Source organism: Montipora capricornis, chromosome 3, assembly GCF_036669925.1.
Source record: "Montipora capricornis isolate CH-2021 chromosome 3, ASM3666992v2, whole genome shotgun sequence".
NCBI lineage: Eukaryota > Metazoa > Cnidaria > Anthozoa > Scleractinia > Acroporidae > Montipora > Montipora capricornis.
Genome location: NC_090885.1, coordinates 2,957,000 through 2,975,300, shown reverse-complemented (window position 1 = coordinate 2,975,300; position 18,301 = coordinate 2,957,000). Strand labels below are relative to the sequence as shown.

Here is an 18,301-nt window from a genome sequence, read left to right as displayed (position 1 = left end):
AAAAGGGCAGAGAGATTAACCTACCCTTGTTTCGTCACAGGAAACTGCAAACGACTGGCTGTTGCTTGTCATCAGAAGATGAAAATAATTTATATTTTTAATTTTAGTTGTTGCTTAACTTGTAAACTGTAGCAAAGAGACAAGAACATTACATTAAACCAAGCGGGATCCATCTTGTTTGGGCAAACAGAAATTTCAGCCATACGTTTCCCGTTAAGCCCTAAACCGAACGCGTTACATCGACTGGACGAAAGACACCCCTGAAAGTATAGGTTAATTTCTCCAAAGATCGCTTGTTCGAAGACTTCGTTGTCGGATAAGGCATGTAATATAGTTCACACCGACAATGTGCTTTTATGCGATTATAATGTCAAATAGCGTACGTAAAATTCACTTTAAATGAAAAAGAAAGAGCAAGAAATTAAAAAAAAAAAAAAACAAACAAACAAAAACAAAACAAATTTTTGCCGTGACCAGGATTCGAACCTGGGTTACTGCGGCCACAACGCAGGGTCCTAACCACTAGACGATCGCGGCTAACCACTACACCACGCGAGACGCGGCGTCCAAACTTCACAGATCTTAGAATAAAAAACAATAGTGTGCCCTTGTACCATCGCGTCACGTCACGTCACAATCCTTTTCAACTCCACCACGTATGTTACGCAACTACCGGCATAAATTATGTCGTAAACTCTGCATTTCACGTTGGCCGTGGTTTCACGAGCGATTTTTCACGTTTCTTAGCGAGTGACAACCGAAAAATTCCGTGAAAACAGTACCTTTCCCAACTCGCTTAAAGTTAAGCGAGTTGGCAAATTTCAATAGAATTTCCATTAAATTTAAGCCACCAAACCGAAAAACCTAAAATGACAATGACCACAACCAGATTTTCTGAGCCCGCGAGACTGAGCACCCCATTGTTTTAACGAAAACCGCTGGTCAGCAACCTGGTTCTGGTCATTGCTGCCTAAGGTTCTTCCCACCAAACCAGGTAGCTTAAGTAAGTTGGCAATTACTTTCGGCCAATGAGGAGTCGCTTGCGGTTATTCAGATCCAAAATACAACAGGCGTGCTGTTTCTATTATTTTAATTATCGTATAGACACGTGCTATCTCTTCATTTAATCTTACCCATGAAAACATGTATTATTTTTAAGTCGCTTAACGAAGTCTGCAAACAAACCACTTTCAGAAATGTTAAGGGCAACGGCTGTCGTGAAAAGACAGCCGTCTGTCAAGCAAGTGATACTTCTGACAACTACAAGGACTTGTCAAAAATAATGTGAAATCAACAAAACATTTTTAAAGAAGCTTCTGCATTTTGGCAAGCAAAAGATGTCTAAACAAAATTTGTATTGTGTCCGACATTTTACCATACGAAATTTACTCTCTGGTATAAAAACGGTCACAATCTACAATATATTAAACAGTTCGGCAGTATTCCTTAGATCTCTTGTTTTCGTATTTAGGGTTAATCAAGCCCGAGATCAAACGTTTGTAACTTGTTGGATGTTCCTCCACCTTTTTTCTGCGCTTATTTCGCCATTTTGCAGGACATGCGGTTTAAAATTAATAACCACCTAAGTTTGGTTTTTGCCATACCGTACCTTCCCTTGTCCATTTGACTTTTCCTGTGAAGGAGTCCACAGCATAAATGTTACCTTCTGATGAACCAACAAACATGGTACCGTCAGCTTTGCTAACAACCGGCGAGGACTGAAATGCAGAATCGGCCTGGAACACCCAGAGTTCTTTACCATTCTCAGTGCTAAAAGCGTAGCAGTTGGCGTCAAATGAGCAGAAAAAAACAGTCTTGTCGTCATGACTAACAGTGGGAGAGGAGAATACAGATCCTTTTGTCCCACTCTCCCACATTATTTCGCCGGTTTCAGATTTAAGAGCAAAAACGTTTGCTGAGTCTTCAGCCATTGACCCAATGAAGAGCGTCTCACCATTTGAAAGGAGAGCCGGGGAGGACCAAATCTCTTCACCCAAGAATTGCTTCCATTTCAAAGATCCGTCTGGATTAACTGAATAGAAATGCCCATCTAAACAGCCAAAATATAGACTGCCGTCTGGACCCACTCGGGTGGAAGACGTTATCGCTCCTCCCGTTGAGAACTTCCAAATAAGGGAACCATTGGCAGCGTAGAGTGCGCGAAGTGACTTGTCGTCGGTACCGCAGTACACAACGGTGCCATCTGAGTTGAAGGCACATTTTGAGCCACCCTCGTCTGCCGTCCCATATTTCCATTTCACCTTTCCGGTGGCGGCGTCAAAAGCGTATATCCAGTGATCATCGGAGCTCAGATATAACGTAGGATCTTGAAGATCCACCTTCTCTATCAACACTACTTTATCGTTTATGTTTTTTGCGTCACTGTTAGCGCTCCCATGATAAGGTTCCTCTGTAGACGCCACGTCTTGATCGGGAATTCTCCCCTTTGATCGAGAATCGAAAGGGGGTCCATCATCGGGCACGATTATTTTTCCGTCTAGATTCTCAAAATACTCTCGATCTTGGTCATTGAGAACGACGTGAAATAAGTGAAAGTTGGTTTGAATGTGATTCGGGTTCCGAGACCGCGGTACGCAAATAGTATGCTCCAAACACCATTTTATAACCAGTTGTGCGATGGAAGCATCGAACCTGGTCGCAATCTTTCGGAGACCTTCATCTGAAAAAACTGGGTTTTCGGGAAGACCTTCTCTCTTCCAAGAATCTCCGAGAGTGCTGTGAAAGTAGGGGAAAAAAAGAATAACTTTAATTGCGATCACCAATAGGGAGTTTCAGAAACGACAACGGCTACGGCGACGACAGCGCCATGAAAAATATATCATTGGTTAAAATAGGAAATATAATCGTGCTGCACGTGCAGAACGCATTTTAGCACAGATTTTTGCGGTACTCTGCCCAACAACGACCTAAAATCACCTAATTTGAGGTTTCAACGACAAAGTGAGCATACAAATGTAAACCTTTGAATCTCTTTTTGTACTCTGAAACCGCTCGTGCCAATTTATTTTTAGGATTCTTCGCCCACAACGTACGACTTGAACGAGATGGAATAATCGCGAAAGACTTTTACTAGAGCAAAGTTATATTTTGAGGTGACGTTTTCGTCGAGGTCGCCGTGATAGATCTTAATTTCCCTAACATACAACTAAGGCCTGGGGCAAACGTCCAATCTTAGTCGAACTTAATTCGTCGAACCTATTAATTTTGAAATAGGCGCATGAATAGTTGCGACGTTTGCCGTAATTAAGTTCGACTCAAATTAATTGGTTCGACTCCAGCATACAGTGCATATTAGGTTCGATTTACCATGTCGGATACTGCGACAGTGGATCGGCGTTCCCGCAAACGCCGTTCTAAAAACGCGCTGAACTCAATGCATAAATCATGCAAATTACAAAATCCTCTCTTTCTTTTTTTTTCACAATTAATTACCAAAGAAAGGCCCGACGAGCACTGTATTTCGACATTTCGTTATCAAGTCCTAGCACTACCCACGCATCGAGTGAATAGCACGGGTCCCTTGTTCTAATGAAGTGCAACTTGTGAAATAGGATCGACGCAGGTTCGACGTTTGATACCGCGTTGAAATGAAGTCGACACTTTGTGGAACCTATTTTTAACTTATTCGACGCGACTAAGTTTCGACGTTTGCCCTAGGCCTAAGTTCAACATGTTATGTTAGCAAATCAATCCACTTAGACACGAAGCTTTCATAACTGTTTTTAAACAATAGCAGAGCCAAACTGACGATTTGGAAACAGGATGTCCAAAATAAAGACGTCCTTAACTGACTCCGGCAGCCTAGGTGTGTTCTTAGTATGCTCTTAGAATTTTGGTTAAGCTCAGCCTGAAGTTACAGTTCAACTTCTCTGCAGCGCTTGTAGACTGGCCATTTTCCTGTCTCCCGCCAATTGGGATTCTTCACATTTCGTAAAAGAGGTGCTTAGTTGTTATCATGGTCGTAAATATATAATGAAATGTATAATCGTTTGCCTCACGATGCAGTCTATTTGGTACCCCGGGTGCCAGAGGTTTTGTTTTTCTTTTGACAGGAGAGGTCAACCCGGTAAAAGCCCAATGGCGAACGGAGACGCTTCGTGGCTTAGCATCGCGGCGTTGCCAAAAATCTCTAAAGAGAAAAAACTCTCTGGAACCCAGGGTATCAATCTGGTTGTAGATCGCGACGTTTCGTTCACCAATGACAGCTGATCACTGTGATACATAAAGTAGCGCGTAACCAGTTGACCTTATGCGCCGATCAACTCGAAACTTCAACAATTCCCCACCCCCCCCACTCGGGCAAAGCCCGGGCATTTGAACTTTTGAAGATTGGATCGTTCAAATTCCTGCCCTCTCGGGCCAAAATGGTGTTCAAATGCCCTACCCTATCGTCGGATTTGTCTGTCATACCCTACTAAAGAAAAATCGTCGTCGGCTCCTCCTGTCTTTAATAAAGACTATCGCTCACAAATGCTACACCTCTTCCTTTAAACTCTTCCATCTCGTCCAAACACGTATTTTATAGCTTTGGCGACTTCGGCGCCCGAAAAAAACAATCATTTGCAAGGCTGCTGCCTAAGAAAATTTTAAAGGGGCCCTCAGAGCTAAACGCTGAGAACTTAGGAGCCCAACATATGAAGTGAAAGGTGTTGCTGTGAAAAATTAAGGCGCCCAGAGCTATTCTTTGGGAGCCCCAGACTACCGGGCTCCTGTTAGGCAACAGCTTTGATTTGAAACCTGACACTTCCGGTTCAATTTTCCCCACCCAACGTTGGCAAAGGTCAAATTCCCCACTCCCCGGGCACAGAAGATAGTCAAATGCCCGGGGTTTGCCCGGGAGGGGGGGGATGTTGAAGTTTCGATTTGATCAGCGCATTATCGCCTGAAGAAGACCAACGGTGAGCGGTCGCCGGAAACATCGCGATTTACTACTTAAATGCATGACTCAGATGACTACATGGTGAGACAAACTATAAGTTTTATTATTGTTAAAATTTGTTTTCTTTACTTCTATCAGTTGTGCCATTGGCCCTGAAAACACCCTACGGGGAGACGTCAATTCAGAAGATATCATATATTATATTAATAAACTCTGAATTAAGGGTCAATTTTACGTCCTTTCCCGCATTGTTAAACAAGCATATTGACTCATACCTGTGTGCCATGTATTGTATATTATTTTCCTTGCAAAATTGCCGCGTGTCACTGTCTTGAGAAAACGGATCAAAAAAGTTCTGAACGACGGAAGGATGAACATGGGCTATTTCAAGAAGTCGCTGAAGATCTTCAACCTCAAAGTTGCTGACACCGATGCTACGAATTTTGCCTACAGGAAGACAAATAAAAACAAATCATCTCCAACTCTAATTTTCCACTCGGCGAGTGTTACTAATATCTAAATAAACGGCAAAAACACACATCAGCAACGATGAAATTGCGCAAAGTGTCCACCTCCCAAAGGAACAATCAGCTTTTTCACGATTCTGTTTCCCAAAAATTCAACAACAAATACATATCGTATGGCATTGCAAACGTAAGAAAGATGGAACAGCAAAATCACAATGTGTATATTATTGATTTTTCAGGATTCTTACAGCGAGCAGATAATAAAAATAATAATAATAATAACAACAACAACAATAATAACAAAAACAATAATAATAATAATAGTAATAATAATAGTAATAATAAAATTCTTGCCTTTTTCCACAAGAGATTCTAAGGCCTTCCACGAGTCTACCCATGTCCCATTGGGCTCACCCTTAGGACAAACCAAGTGTGCACCAGGCCCCTCATCACAGTCCATGGAGTGGATTAACATCAGATCAACATAGCTGACCTAGGACAGATAATGTGGAAAGCTTTGAAACGAGCCTTGGACGGAGTGGAAGTGGGTAAAACGGCAAAACGAAACCAACTTATTGCATGATTACTTTGAAGTTAGTTTGCGTGGTACAGCAAAATGTTTCCATGGATGATCTTTGAGTTTGTGAGGGACCTCAGTCATCAATGATTAAAAACAGTTATAAATTGCACTTACACCACGACCTACTGCTAACAAGCTCACTTACCCCTCCCATACCTACTCACCACAGTACCCACCCCCACCATTTTTTCTTTACCAATCAACACCCCTCCAATATACAATGCATGGTGTCTATACCTTCAATTTCTTTAAGGACTCCTCAACTGACTGCAATGTTTCATGATAACCCAAAAATCTTGGATGAACTTTGGAAACAATGAAAATATCTTCTCTTGGTAAACCACTTTCCTCTAAGGCAAGTCCCAGGTGTTCCTCGTTATAAGCTTGAGCAGAATCAATCATCCTGAAACATATCATTTTACCGGTAAATTAGATTTTCCTTCTGACAATAAATCAATGCTCACTAGCTTTCATTCCATGTCTAATTTGTACCTGTATCCAGCGTTGAGAGCCACCAGAACAGATGACTTGGTATCTTCAAACAAACCAGCTGTGCCAAAACCAAGCTTTGGCACTGCAAATATAAAAACAACAATTATTATTTGTAGTGAGAAGCTAAAGCAATATGAACACAGATCTGCTTGGGTATTTTATGATCATGGATCATGCAGCCAAAAATATGTAACAAGAATAGCGTTAGGGTACAGGGTTGCTGGGGTGGCGAGATCACTCGCCTTTCGTCAATGTGAAGTGACGACAATGTGCAAGCCATGGCTGTGAGTTATGCGAGCTAACATGGCCAGCCATGCGAGTCAACATGCAACTCACAGATATTGAAAGCTAACCGTTTTAAAATGGGTGCTTAGACTTAAATACTGTTGAGGGCTATTTGAAATGGGTGCTTAGACTTAAATGCAAGACTCGCATGGCTTGCAATATGACTCGCAGATTGTCCAGCCCCACCAATGGACTGGCTCAGTTTTGATTCTTGGAGTTAGCATCATATGTGGGTTGAGTTTGTAGATTCTCCTTACAGCTCAGAGAGGTTTTTCTCTAGGTACTCAAGTTTTTCTCTTTCACCAGAAACCAACATTGTTTCATTTGGCTAAGTAATAAGTACTGTTAAAAACTAGAACATTGGGTAATGCAATTATAGAGTTTTGATTGGCATGTAGACATCATGGTATATGAGCTATTTATTATCCAACTGTGTTTGTTATTTGTACAGATATTCCGCGAAATTGTACAGTTAGTTATTGTACACTTGGTTATTGTACAGTAGAGAACCGGTTTGACTAGTTTAGATGCTGATATTGCCCCGCGATCAGTCACACGTTCTCCGTTGTTTACAATTCATTTGCTAAGAAATTTAGTGCAAAAAAGTTGGATAATAAATAGCTTATAAATGGCATGTTTTGGTGTGCAGTATTGATGAGTACTTCTACTTGTTGCTTGCATTTTGGCTCACCCTAGCGGGCTCATCAAAATACAGCAAAACTCGGAAAAAACAATACTTAGTGATACAACACATCAAAACATCTAATACCGGTAAGATACATTTAATAGTATGCTCTACAAATATCAGTAACTGTCGACATCAGTTTTGACACAATAAACCAGGCACAAAAACTACAAGAACTAAACTGAACTCCAGCTCAATAAGCATCTTCCTTAATCTTACTCTTATATCCACTAGAGAGAGTAACAAACATGTCCTCCTCAGGTGTTCCCAAGTCGTCTGGATGAAAGGCTTCTGTGATTAGTTTGTTCTGTGACTGGCACTTGATTGTTTCTGGATAAGTCTCAACAATTTTGCGAAAAACTTTCGTGCTGTACACCACATCTTCAAATAGGCTTGTCTGACAACAAAAAAGTGCAAAGAATTGTTAAAAAATCATGTTATTTGATGAGATTCATGGTACTATAAATACAGCTGTGATTGTAGACAGAGATAAAAATCATGAGATTTTTACTTCATTTTGCCACACTACAATCATGACAAATGAATCAAGCAAAAAGTTCATAAGATGGAGACAAAACTGGGAGGAAACAGGGTTCATATTAAAGAATTTTTTTCTCACAAACTGAAGTGAATAGTAAGCAGGAGAGGGTTCACTCAGGGCTGATTTTAAATCAAAAAGAGATTAAAAAGTTGGATCAAGAAACTTAAGATCGTTCTCCGTGATATAAAGATGCAAGTGACAAAATCTCAGCTACAAACCACGATTAACTACAAAATAAACACGGAAAGTAAAAGGGCGGTAGAAGAAAAATATTGCTGCACTGTATTTTCATCCTGTTGGAAGACTGTTGGGAACAATTCAGAGAACCTTGCCCAATTTATACCTCTGACAATGCTTAGGAAACTTCAGATGGAACCCAACGGAAATGTTTGTTTCTTTTCCTCATGGCAGGAATGTGAACATCATGATGCTTTTTGACTGAATCAGACTTAAATGTTCCTTCTGGCCCATCTCATGCTAATAACATTGCTCTTACTGGTGGAAAACATTGTGGACTCCTTCTAGCTTGGGTTGGGTTTGAGCAACTGGAAAGTACCATTGCATTAGCACATGGAATTCCAAAATTTCAATCTGTGATATTAATGTTGAATGGAAAGTACCACATTGTCCAAATGTAAGTAGAACACTTACTTAATAGGAGTGGACTGTTTAACTGTAGAGGGTGTCAGGGATGAGCTGGCTGATTTCAATGTAAACCTTTCCATCATCCACACAAGAAATTATTTTCTTGATGCTAAATCTCATTATGCAGTGCTGGAAATAATAGTCGTTATCAGACATTGTCCAACCAAATTTTGAAAATGTCTGGCTAATTTTACCTTATGATCGGACACGATGACCGAACATCTCACCAGCACATCTTGAGTTATCGGCTTCAAGGTATTGTCAGTCAATAAATTATGTCCAGTCCAATTTGTATTTCCGACTAAAAGGAAGATTTGAAAGGACATATGTCCTGTGAATAAAGAAAAATTATTTCCAGCACTGTTATGTATCAAATATCCTGGAAATAAACTGCTGTGAATGGTGTGGGGAATTAGAGTGAAAATTTGCTTCTATAATTCAATGTCAGTTGCTTAGTTTTCCAAACAACCTGAAATTTGAACTTACGTCCTCAGTTTCATCTTCCATATCAAGCTGTTCCTCACTGTCTTCTTTCTCAGCAAATGGATGAAACCACAGTGAAATTGCAATGTTTGGGCAATCATATGACCTTACATGATGCCACCAATGCTGTGGTATATACAATATGTCTCCTGCATTCAATACAACCTGAGAAGAGAATGATATAACAAGACATGGCAGTTGTCAATTAATGACAAAAGGAGCTTACAGTGCTTATGAAGTAAATAAGTATCTTTTGCTTATAATTTTTTAAAGACCTTTCAAAAATTATGATGAAAAATGGTGTCTTCTGTTTTAGAATACTTTCTTTTGTTTCAGAGATATTCAAGTTTTTGTTCAAAAATTGGTGACTTCACAATCATTACAAATGGCTGTAATAAATCACAAAATTGAGAATATCTCCGAAAATGTTGTATGGATGTTGTTCAAATTTGAACACACTAAGTACAGGCACACGGTCAAACTTGAAACGCATGTGCTACCCATAATGATTCACATTCTCTGCATAAGCTCACCAATAGTCAATGTCTTATTACAACAATAAACGACAAAATCAACCCTGCATTAAATAAACCCAGCAGCAGTTGCCATGGCAACAGCATAGAGGATATCATTTTGTGCCCTACAACTGTGGCCTGGTGAATCGCTATAAAGTCAAAGATTTCGATTAAAATTTTGCATGTTAGCAAAGCAGGAGATGGCACAGGCGAAGGACTGTTCATCTGAGTCTTTCATGTAAACTAAAGTAAACAATTTGCATACTGATTGAAAGATGTCTGCACATCTCTCAGATACCTTGTAAAATGACACTTTTGACACATTTGGAAATGTTTTGAGATCTACTGATTCTGGATTGACTGGTGACAAACCAGGAACCGTTGTGTAATTATTTGCATATAAATATTCTGCCTTATCACTACTGGCAAGAAGAACTTCTTTAAATCCTGAAATAATGGCAAGCAGGTTCTGATATCCATCATTATGAAGACTTGAGCTTGTGTTACCACTGCTGTACAACAAGTGGACACTTGTTATGGTTGACATAACTTCTTCACACTGAAGGCAATATGGAACCATAATGTCACTTGTTAAATCACTATGAGGAAAAGGGCAGTCCAGATAAACTTGTTGAGTTTTGTATATATCAAGGTATTCATTCAAGTTCATAGTTTTCTTCATGGGGTGTATTCTCTCGTAATGTTTGGTAAATTCCACGTCAAATGCGATATGACCATATTTTTCTCTCATGTAAGTCTCATTTATCCAAAATTTAAGAGCAGACCAGTCGTTGGCAGCACCTCTCATGACAAGAGGCTGACTTTTTCTTAAGAAATGAATATAAAAATCAAGTCCGTTTGGGACGTAATCAATATCTTCTACTCCACCAAGAATAACTGGGCTTTGCTCGCCAAGCTTCCTTAAATGACCACGAAGGTGATCAGTAGTGTCAGTAACAATTCCATTTCCAGATGATTCATGTGATGACGGGATCGTCTGCCCAGTTTTAGTTTCAGGAACAACGATATGATGGTGAGTGATGACAGCTGATAATAAAAGTGTGACAGCCGTAAGGGGGCCACATGAGAAAAGTTTCCTCGACATAACTTTTTTCGATGAGGCCCAAAACCGCACTTGCAAACCTTACGTCCCTTTTATACGACTGCTTCGATTTAACGTGACTGAATGTCCGTGCCGAGATTTTGCATTGTTCATTGTTCACTATCACTCAAACGTGTTCGATTACACAACCGGTTCTTAAACGGAACAATCGTTGCTAGTCGTTGCTCCTCATGTTTCCTTGGAAGTTCTGAGGTATTTTCGATTTATAGTCATCCATTACTGGATGTCAATTGGCCTTTCCCAAATTCAGCAGGGAACTGGGGCGAGTTTCAAGTTTTAACTAATCGATAAACTGACACTACCACATGAAAGATCATGTTGAGATTGGTCATTTGGCCAAGTATGGTACTTTTAGGGTGAACAGAGACCAAGTTATGGACCTTAAAGGGGCTAGGTCACACAATTTTAGGCAATTTCAGCATTGATCAAATGGTCATAGAATTCACTGAAATAACAAAATAACGGCTCAAAACTATAGAAGAACTCAAACGAAACACAGGAAAGCTAAGAAGGGACAAAGATGGACAAAACTGGGGAGGATTGAAGTGGATTGCATTTGGGTAAATTTGAAAAACGTCGGCCCACCTTTTTTCAAATTTATATCAGTTTATATCAAAATGTCATTTAAACAGCTGGAAAATCATCCTCAATTGTTATGTGGCCGTGATTTTGCAAATGAAAGACTCTTGCTCTGCAAATTTGACGTTTAGAGCTCATAGCTAACAATTTTAAACAAAATTACCTAAAACAGCGTGACCTAGCCCCTTTAAAACATGGTTCAAAATCCATACAAACGTCTCTAATTTTTACAAAGCGTCCCCCAAAACCATATAAACTCTAAATTTTTTATCAGTTTAGTGACAACTGTAAAATCACGTCATGTACCTACAATTTGAAAGGAGCTGCGATGAAAATCGCTATGTTTGCCCATTTCAAAGAGTATCACGGAAATCATAAAAATTTTAAGAGTTTATATGGTTTTGGGGATGCTGTATCAAAATTAGAGACGCCTGTATGGATTTTGAACCATGTTTCAGAGTCCATAACTTGGTCTCTGTTCACCCTAAAAGCACCATTTTTGGCCAAATGACCAATCTCAACATGATCTTTCATGTGGAAGTGTCAGTTTATCGATTAGTTAAAACTTGAAACTCGCCCCAGCTCCCTGCTGAATTTCGGAAAGGTCAATATCACATATCTTTAATGTCCCAGGCGTCTTCGGTACAATAATCGTCGCAAATGTCAGACGATGCAAGTTAATTGTATATGTCGGTCCGGCGACGTCTAAAACCAATTTTATTCGTGAAATTTATTCGTCCAAGACGTTGTATTCGTCCAACGAGGACGGATATAACGTCTGACACGTCGCTGTAGCGACGCATCGAATGGATTGCATATATTACCCATTCATTATAAATCAAGAGTAACATTTATTTTCTCTTGTTAGTAAATTACGATCTTGGACCCGCGCTTTCCCGCAAACCACAAAGAGCACATGAAATTAATTGGTTACCAGGGAAACCAACACTGGCCCAAATAAAACGATTTTTTGCATCAACAATCAACATATACCATGAGCACTATAGAAAAAAAGTTTTTAAAATTGTGGAACTCTTTACTGGCTTCTTGACCTCCTGCCGAGCACTTTATGGGTAGATGATGACATCAAGATGGCATCAATCGTCTGCTCCCAAGCAACATGGAAATTACCATCTCTCTTCCATATCGGTAACATTTTCTCTGTAATTGCCTGCTCAGATAGGGGAAAATAATCTTGAACCGAGGATTCCAAAAGACTCTTTACAATCGCATCCATCATTTGTAATGATATGCGCCGTTTTCACTCAAGGGCCAAATAATTAATTAGGCAACTGTGTAAACGAGATCCACCAATAAAAGCAACAATAACAATAATAACTTTATTTTACTTCTTGGCCTATTTACACGGTTACAGAAATTAAAATGAAATATTTAATTTATTACTGAAATACAAAATAACGAGAAGTTAAAAGAAAAGGAAATTGCCAGAAGTCTGGACTACCCAAGTAGATATCTTTCCCCATTTGCCCAGTCTGTAGACACTCGGAATGTTTCCTTGAATCGCACATCATCATAGAGCAAGTTTCAATTGAGTGTCGTAAAACAAAAAACAAAGTAATTACTTTGGCCAATCAAAAAGGACGGAGACAATCCAGTAAACCAATCACACGTAGCCGACACAAAGCGCTTGAAAATGTGCGCGCGCGAGTTACGATTGGTTTTGGTTTCTTTTCTAATTGAAAAAGTAGCGCGACAACTTTGAACCAATCACTGAGTGAAGTAATGCAAAACCAAAGCAATTCGCTAATTACTTTCGCCACTCAATTGAAAACCGCTCTATGTTGCCCAAACCAGCTTTTCGTTGTTCAGACAAGTGTTATGGATAAGCAGTTGATTGAATGACTAGAAAAAACTTTTCCTCATCAATCAATCTCGTCCCCAGAGTCCCCTTTTCTTTTGGTCAGCACCAACAACACGGACTCTGGCCATTTCCAACTTATGCGCAGTCGCAGTGAACGTCCATTTTTGTAATCATTGACAACCTCTTGACAACCACATTCTCGTCCTCAGAGGCCGCAATTCTTTCGGTCAGCACCACGAATAACGACCTCGGGCAAACCTCTGGCAACCTCTGGCAAACCATCTTGCAAACCTCTCGCTGTTTCCGAAAAACGCGCTGTCTCTGTGGGGTTCTAATTTGGTAACCGCTGACAGGTAACTGTTTCAAATTTCTGAGCGTGCGTAGACGTGCCGAAAGTCTGTGATTTGCGGACTTCCTGCCTTGGAAGTGGTCAGAGTCCGTGTTCCCTTATGCTGACCAAAAGAAAAGCGGACTCTGTGGACAAGACTGCTCATCAATACTGAGGATGCAGCTTTGTTCCCTAACTATGTCGTAATATTGAGGATGAATGGATACTAAGTGTATGAATACATAAACCGATAATGTGAAACATTAAAAAGATGTGTTGAGATGCGAAAGTCAGAACTGGAGGGAGGGTATAGGAGTTTTCAAACCCTTTTTGGGGGGTTGATAGCTTATTTAAACAGATAGAGTGCATATTCAGCGTAGGTAAAAGGAGGATCAACCATTAACCTAGGTGAAAACGGATTTAACCTGAGAACGGATTTGACCTACAACAAATTACGCAGACACTCTGACTCGTCAGTAACGGTCTTTCGTTCTAACAAGAAGTACAAATGATCAAGACTCTACTGAGTTCGCGTTTGTTGCTGATACTCATGCCTTCATCGTTTAACAATAGACAATAGACTAAATCGCCTAACTCAATGTTGTACTCAATTCAAATCTCTCGGGGTTAAGATTCTTTGTGGATTGTATTCAGTATTATTGCATTGTATAATGCAGCATTCACATTTTAAATGATATGGAAATACCTGGAAAAAAACGTTTTATTCAACAAAGGGTTTGAATTGGGTACAGCAATGAGTTAGCCGATTTGATCTATTAGTTCTAATCGATTACGCGCGACTGAGAATGGGGGAAGGAAAACTACTTAATTGTATTGTGGCAACTGAGCAACTCGTTTTCTTGTTTGAGCGAAGAATCCCGTCTCTCCTGCAATGATGTTTGGTCCACCCGCTTTCTAGACACCTGTGCAATTGATCATTGCCACTATAATAGTTTGTGGTGTCCTTTATGGAGACTTCCCAAAGGCACAATGATCTCAAGCGGCTGACTGGTCCATGGAACAGACCATCACTAACGAGAATCCGGGATTAATGGGGTCTTAACTTTGTCCATCCTCCTCTCTCCCCTAAATAAAACCTTTGATCGAAAATTATTATAAAGGCCGCAGCCCTTTGAGCGGTTGTTGTGCCTAAAAACCATTAAAAGTCTGCGTCCCAATAAAATCTTGCAGACATTTGAGGTGGCTGCAACTATAATCCCCGAACTCTCCAGTTTTTAAGGAAACATCCATTTAATCAGTCAGCTTGGGAGTTCTTCCATGAATGTACTGATCAGGAATTTCATGACAGCAGTCGTCACCATTTCGGATTAAGTCCAATTTAAATGCCAAATCATTTCGTTCATGCCACTTGAAATCGTTTATTCATGGTTTGGCCCAAAAATCACCTTTCCAAAGTGTTCGAGGGGTGGATAGCGCTATCCACTGGATAAGTCATCGCGAAACCAATCGCACTATCCAATGGATAGTGATTTATCCAGTGGATAACGTTATGAACCTTTCGAACCATGGGGCCTGGACTGTACTTTCTCTACCGTACATACCTTGAACCAGTCCCTCAGGAGGCGGCGATTTAGAATGGAGTCACTAGTCTCCAGTTTAAATTTGCCTTGCATAATCATTGCCACCACTGAACAATTATTTTTTCGGAATTTTTACATCAGTAGACATGATCCGTAGGAGGCCTGAACGAGGTTTTTAATTCTGACAGTTATAGTGCGACGATAGACCACTTTCAATATATTAAAATTCAGCTTGATAGTGAGGCTTAGAGGACACAAACAAAAGAAATGAATAAACATGTTCATTAAGTTTCCTTTGTTTGTGTCCTCTAGGCCTCGCTGCCAAGCTGAATTTTAATATATCGAAAGTGGTCTATTAGCGCCCATTATCCGTGTAACATGATTCCAATACTTGAATTCATTATTAATAGGTTGCCCTGGACTGCAGGTGTTAACGTCCTCGGGAACACTTTTAAAACAGGCAGCTGAAAGTTGTTTAGCCATTGATCGAATGCAAAAATGGCCGCCAACAAGTTATCCTTTTGTCTCTGTGTTAACTAGCCTAACTAGCCTCGTTATCATGTGTAAAATTGAAAGAATTTGGACTGTAAAACGGAGCCAGTTAGTCTAATTAACACAAAGACAAAAGGATAATTTGTTGGTGGCCATTTCTGCATTTGGCCAATAAGGTGCATCAATATTAATATTTTCGCTTGATTTTTTTTCTTTTCTCTCCCTCTTCTTTTTTCTAGTTTTCTTATTTTTAGGGGTAAACCTCGGTATTCCCTCCCTGCTAGCAGAGCTCTCTTTTCTTTTACATACAGGATGAGAGACCTCTGCCATGGGTCGAAACTCGACGTGTTGAGCATGCGCGACGTTTACTTTGCGACCGAATCCTCACGTGATACTTCATGTTGCGTAGATTCACTTAACAACAGCGGAATTACTGTAAAGCAATGCGCGGTACACAGTGGGCTCAAGTCACGGTCAGTAAACATATCATGGGGCATGCGGTTTAAAGAGAGCCGTCCAAGGTCATAAACGGCGGTTGGATCATAGTGAGTTTCGATCCATGGCATAGGGCGCTTTTCTCGCACTCGTCAGCCCAGCAAATGCAAAAAAGAAAAGAAACCTCCTGCTAGCAGGGAAACCTTGGTAATGAAGGAAGTCAAAATTTTGAGGAAAAAATTGAACAAATGACGGTAAATTGATTGCCTTGGTTTTAGTAAAATTTGTAAGAAATCGTGATCGACCTACCTTATGGAAAGGAATTTCTGCAAGTTTGGGAAATTTCTGCAAATCCACAGCTTCAGGATCTATGGGGGATTCAATGTTGACGGTTGTGTGATTCCGAGGGTAAAAGTACTCGACATAGTTCGGATCTGCCACTAAAATTTCTTTTGTTCCCGAGATGACACTAAGAAGATTTTCATAACCATCCATATGACAACTAGAGCTGGTATTTCCGCTGCTAAAAAGCAAATGTGTACTCGCTATGGTTTTCATTATTTCCTCGCATTGCAAGCAATATGGTATGAAAATATCCTGAATCATATCACTGTGGGGAAAGGGACAGTCCAAATAGACCTGCTTGCTTTTGTAAATATCCAGAAACTCCGTCAGATTCATTGTTTTCTTGGCCGGAAATTCCCCTTCGTACTTTTTGGTAAGTTGAACATCAAAAATGACATGACCATATTTTTCCTCGAGGTAGCTTTCGTTCGCCCAATATTTCACAGCTGGCCAGTTTATAATGGCACTTCTCATTATCAAAGGTTGCCTTTTTCTCAAAAAGTGTTGATAGAAGTCCTTACCGTTGGGAACATAGTAGAGTTCTTCAATTTTTCCTTCAGAAATAATAGACCCATGTTTACCCAGTTGTTTCATATGACCATGCATTCTGTTAGCGGTGCGCTCATCATCCCCTTTCTTTTCTTCAACTGAAGCGCCTTTTCTAATATGCTGTTCTTTTGTCGAAGTTGCCGAGTTATCTTGCTTAACGTGGCGATCGCCATCCTTCGGGCTCTGTCGTATTAATTTTGATGTCGATTTCACCTCGTCATTCGATGACTGGGATTCTCCGTGTCGATTTGTCTTCAACTTAGATCGGTGATCATTAATCTCTTCACTACCGGCAATGTTTTCGGGATAGGAGCTTTTCGCCGCTTGATTTCGTGTTTCTCTTTGACGCAAAACAGACCTGAACAAATGGAAATCAACTCTATCACGCTCAATGAACACAACCGCAGCCAAACAACCAAAAAAAATGGCCATTATTAGATAGCTTGCTTTAGACATGACAGCAAAGTTTGATGTATTAGCAAGATTATTGTCGACGGCCTCTTGGGAAACACACTTAAGTATTCACTTTTCAGCTTCAAAGAAATAATACTAGTTGGTCTGGTATCTGACCCTAAAATCCGCTCTAAAAAGTAATCACCTGTCGAGATCATCAGTGGAAATGTAGATTAGGTGCAAATTAATTCAGGTATAAGAGATGTCAATTTCTCTTTTTCTGTCACTCACTGAAAGAGATAAAAATGCGTTACGTTTTTATAAAACTTACCACAAAACAATTACTTGAAATATAGGTATTCGTACATACCAAACGACAAATAGGCAACAAGGAAGTTGGCGGACTTCAAAAGAACAGAAGAGAACTTTTATAGAAGGGATTGTGGCGAGTTCTCAATACATTTAACTTAAAGAAAAAACAGCTGTTTCTCGGTGCTAGGAGTTACTGAATTTTAAAGACTTTGAGAAAGGAAAATCATTTAGACTCAATTTTTTTTCTATTTAAAATCAATATTTTAGTTCCTTCATAGTCAAGCTTTGGCAACTAAAGTTAAATTTAATACATCGCGCGCACAAAAAAGGATTGGTCAATGATCGCAAATCTTCTAAGACGCTTCACAGAAACTTCGAAAAATCACTTGGAAAAAAAGACGACTTTTATGACCTTTCAATTACAGATAATAGCAGCTTTAGGAAGTCTTTACTAATTTCATATTCGCAGACCACAGTCATTGTGTTTGGTGGTGTCATTACAAAACAGTTCTAGCTTAAAATTAATTCATCAGTTCCATGTTGTCTGTTTTGCAGACCACTGCAAAAATGCGGTTGTATTTACTGAAAGCCACGATATTATTTTTCGAAAAAAGATTTTGGCAGAAAAATTTTCGACTTCCGTTTGGGATTCGATGATTGTTTTACCAAAGTTTAATTTCCGCTTACACTCCGCGGTATTTTATCCTGATAATATATTTATACATACCCTTGGGTTCAGTTTTTCTTTCCTCGAAAACAATACAGGTGGTTTGAGTAAGGGTTCGAGAC

General features: G+C 39.8%; 1 protein-coding gene and 1 non-coding gene across 3 annotated transcripts in view; both read right to left on the bottom strand.

The window, feature by feature from the left end:
* The window catches only part of LOC138041911 (uncharacterized), an 18,443-nt gene extending 1,004 nt beyond the window's left edge, over window positions 1-17,439 (bottom strand). Inside the window, exons 1-8 of one of the 2 annotated variants that reach the window (XM_068887601.1) lie at window positions 16,223-17,439; window positions 9,082-9,243; window positions 7,629-7,806; window positions 6,440-6,521; window positions 6,185-6,350; window positions 5,722-5,860; window positions 5,176-5,347; window positions 1,610-2,736 (exon numbers count right to left, since the gene is read on the bottom strand). In XM_068887601.1, the coding sequence (XP_068743702.1) occupies window positions 1,610-2,736; window positions 5,176-5,347; window positions 5,722-5,860; window positions 6,185-6,350; window positions 6,440-6,521; window positions 7,629-7,806; window positions 9,082-9,243; window positions 16,223-17,263 (3,067 nt within the window). In that variant the 5' untranslated portion in view covers window positions 17,264-17,439. Of the gene's footprint in view, window positions 1-1,609; window positions 2,737-5,175; window positions 5,348-5,721; window positions 5,861-6,184; window positions 6,351-6,439; window positions 6,522-7,628; window positions 7,807-9,081; window positions 9,244-9,891; window positions 10,968-16,222 lie in introns of those variants that run through there. The other variant, XM_068887602.1, reaches the window with a different exon arrangement.
* On the bottom strand, window positions 466-537 carry Trnah-gug (transfer RNA histidin (anticodon GUG)). Its single transcript has one exon. It is a non-coding gene; the product is annotated as a tRNA-His (tRNA).
* Window positions 17,440-18,301: the final 862 nt, after the last annotated feature.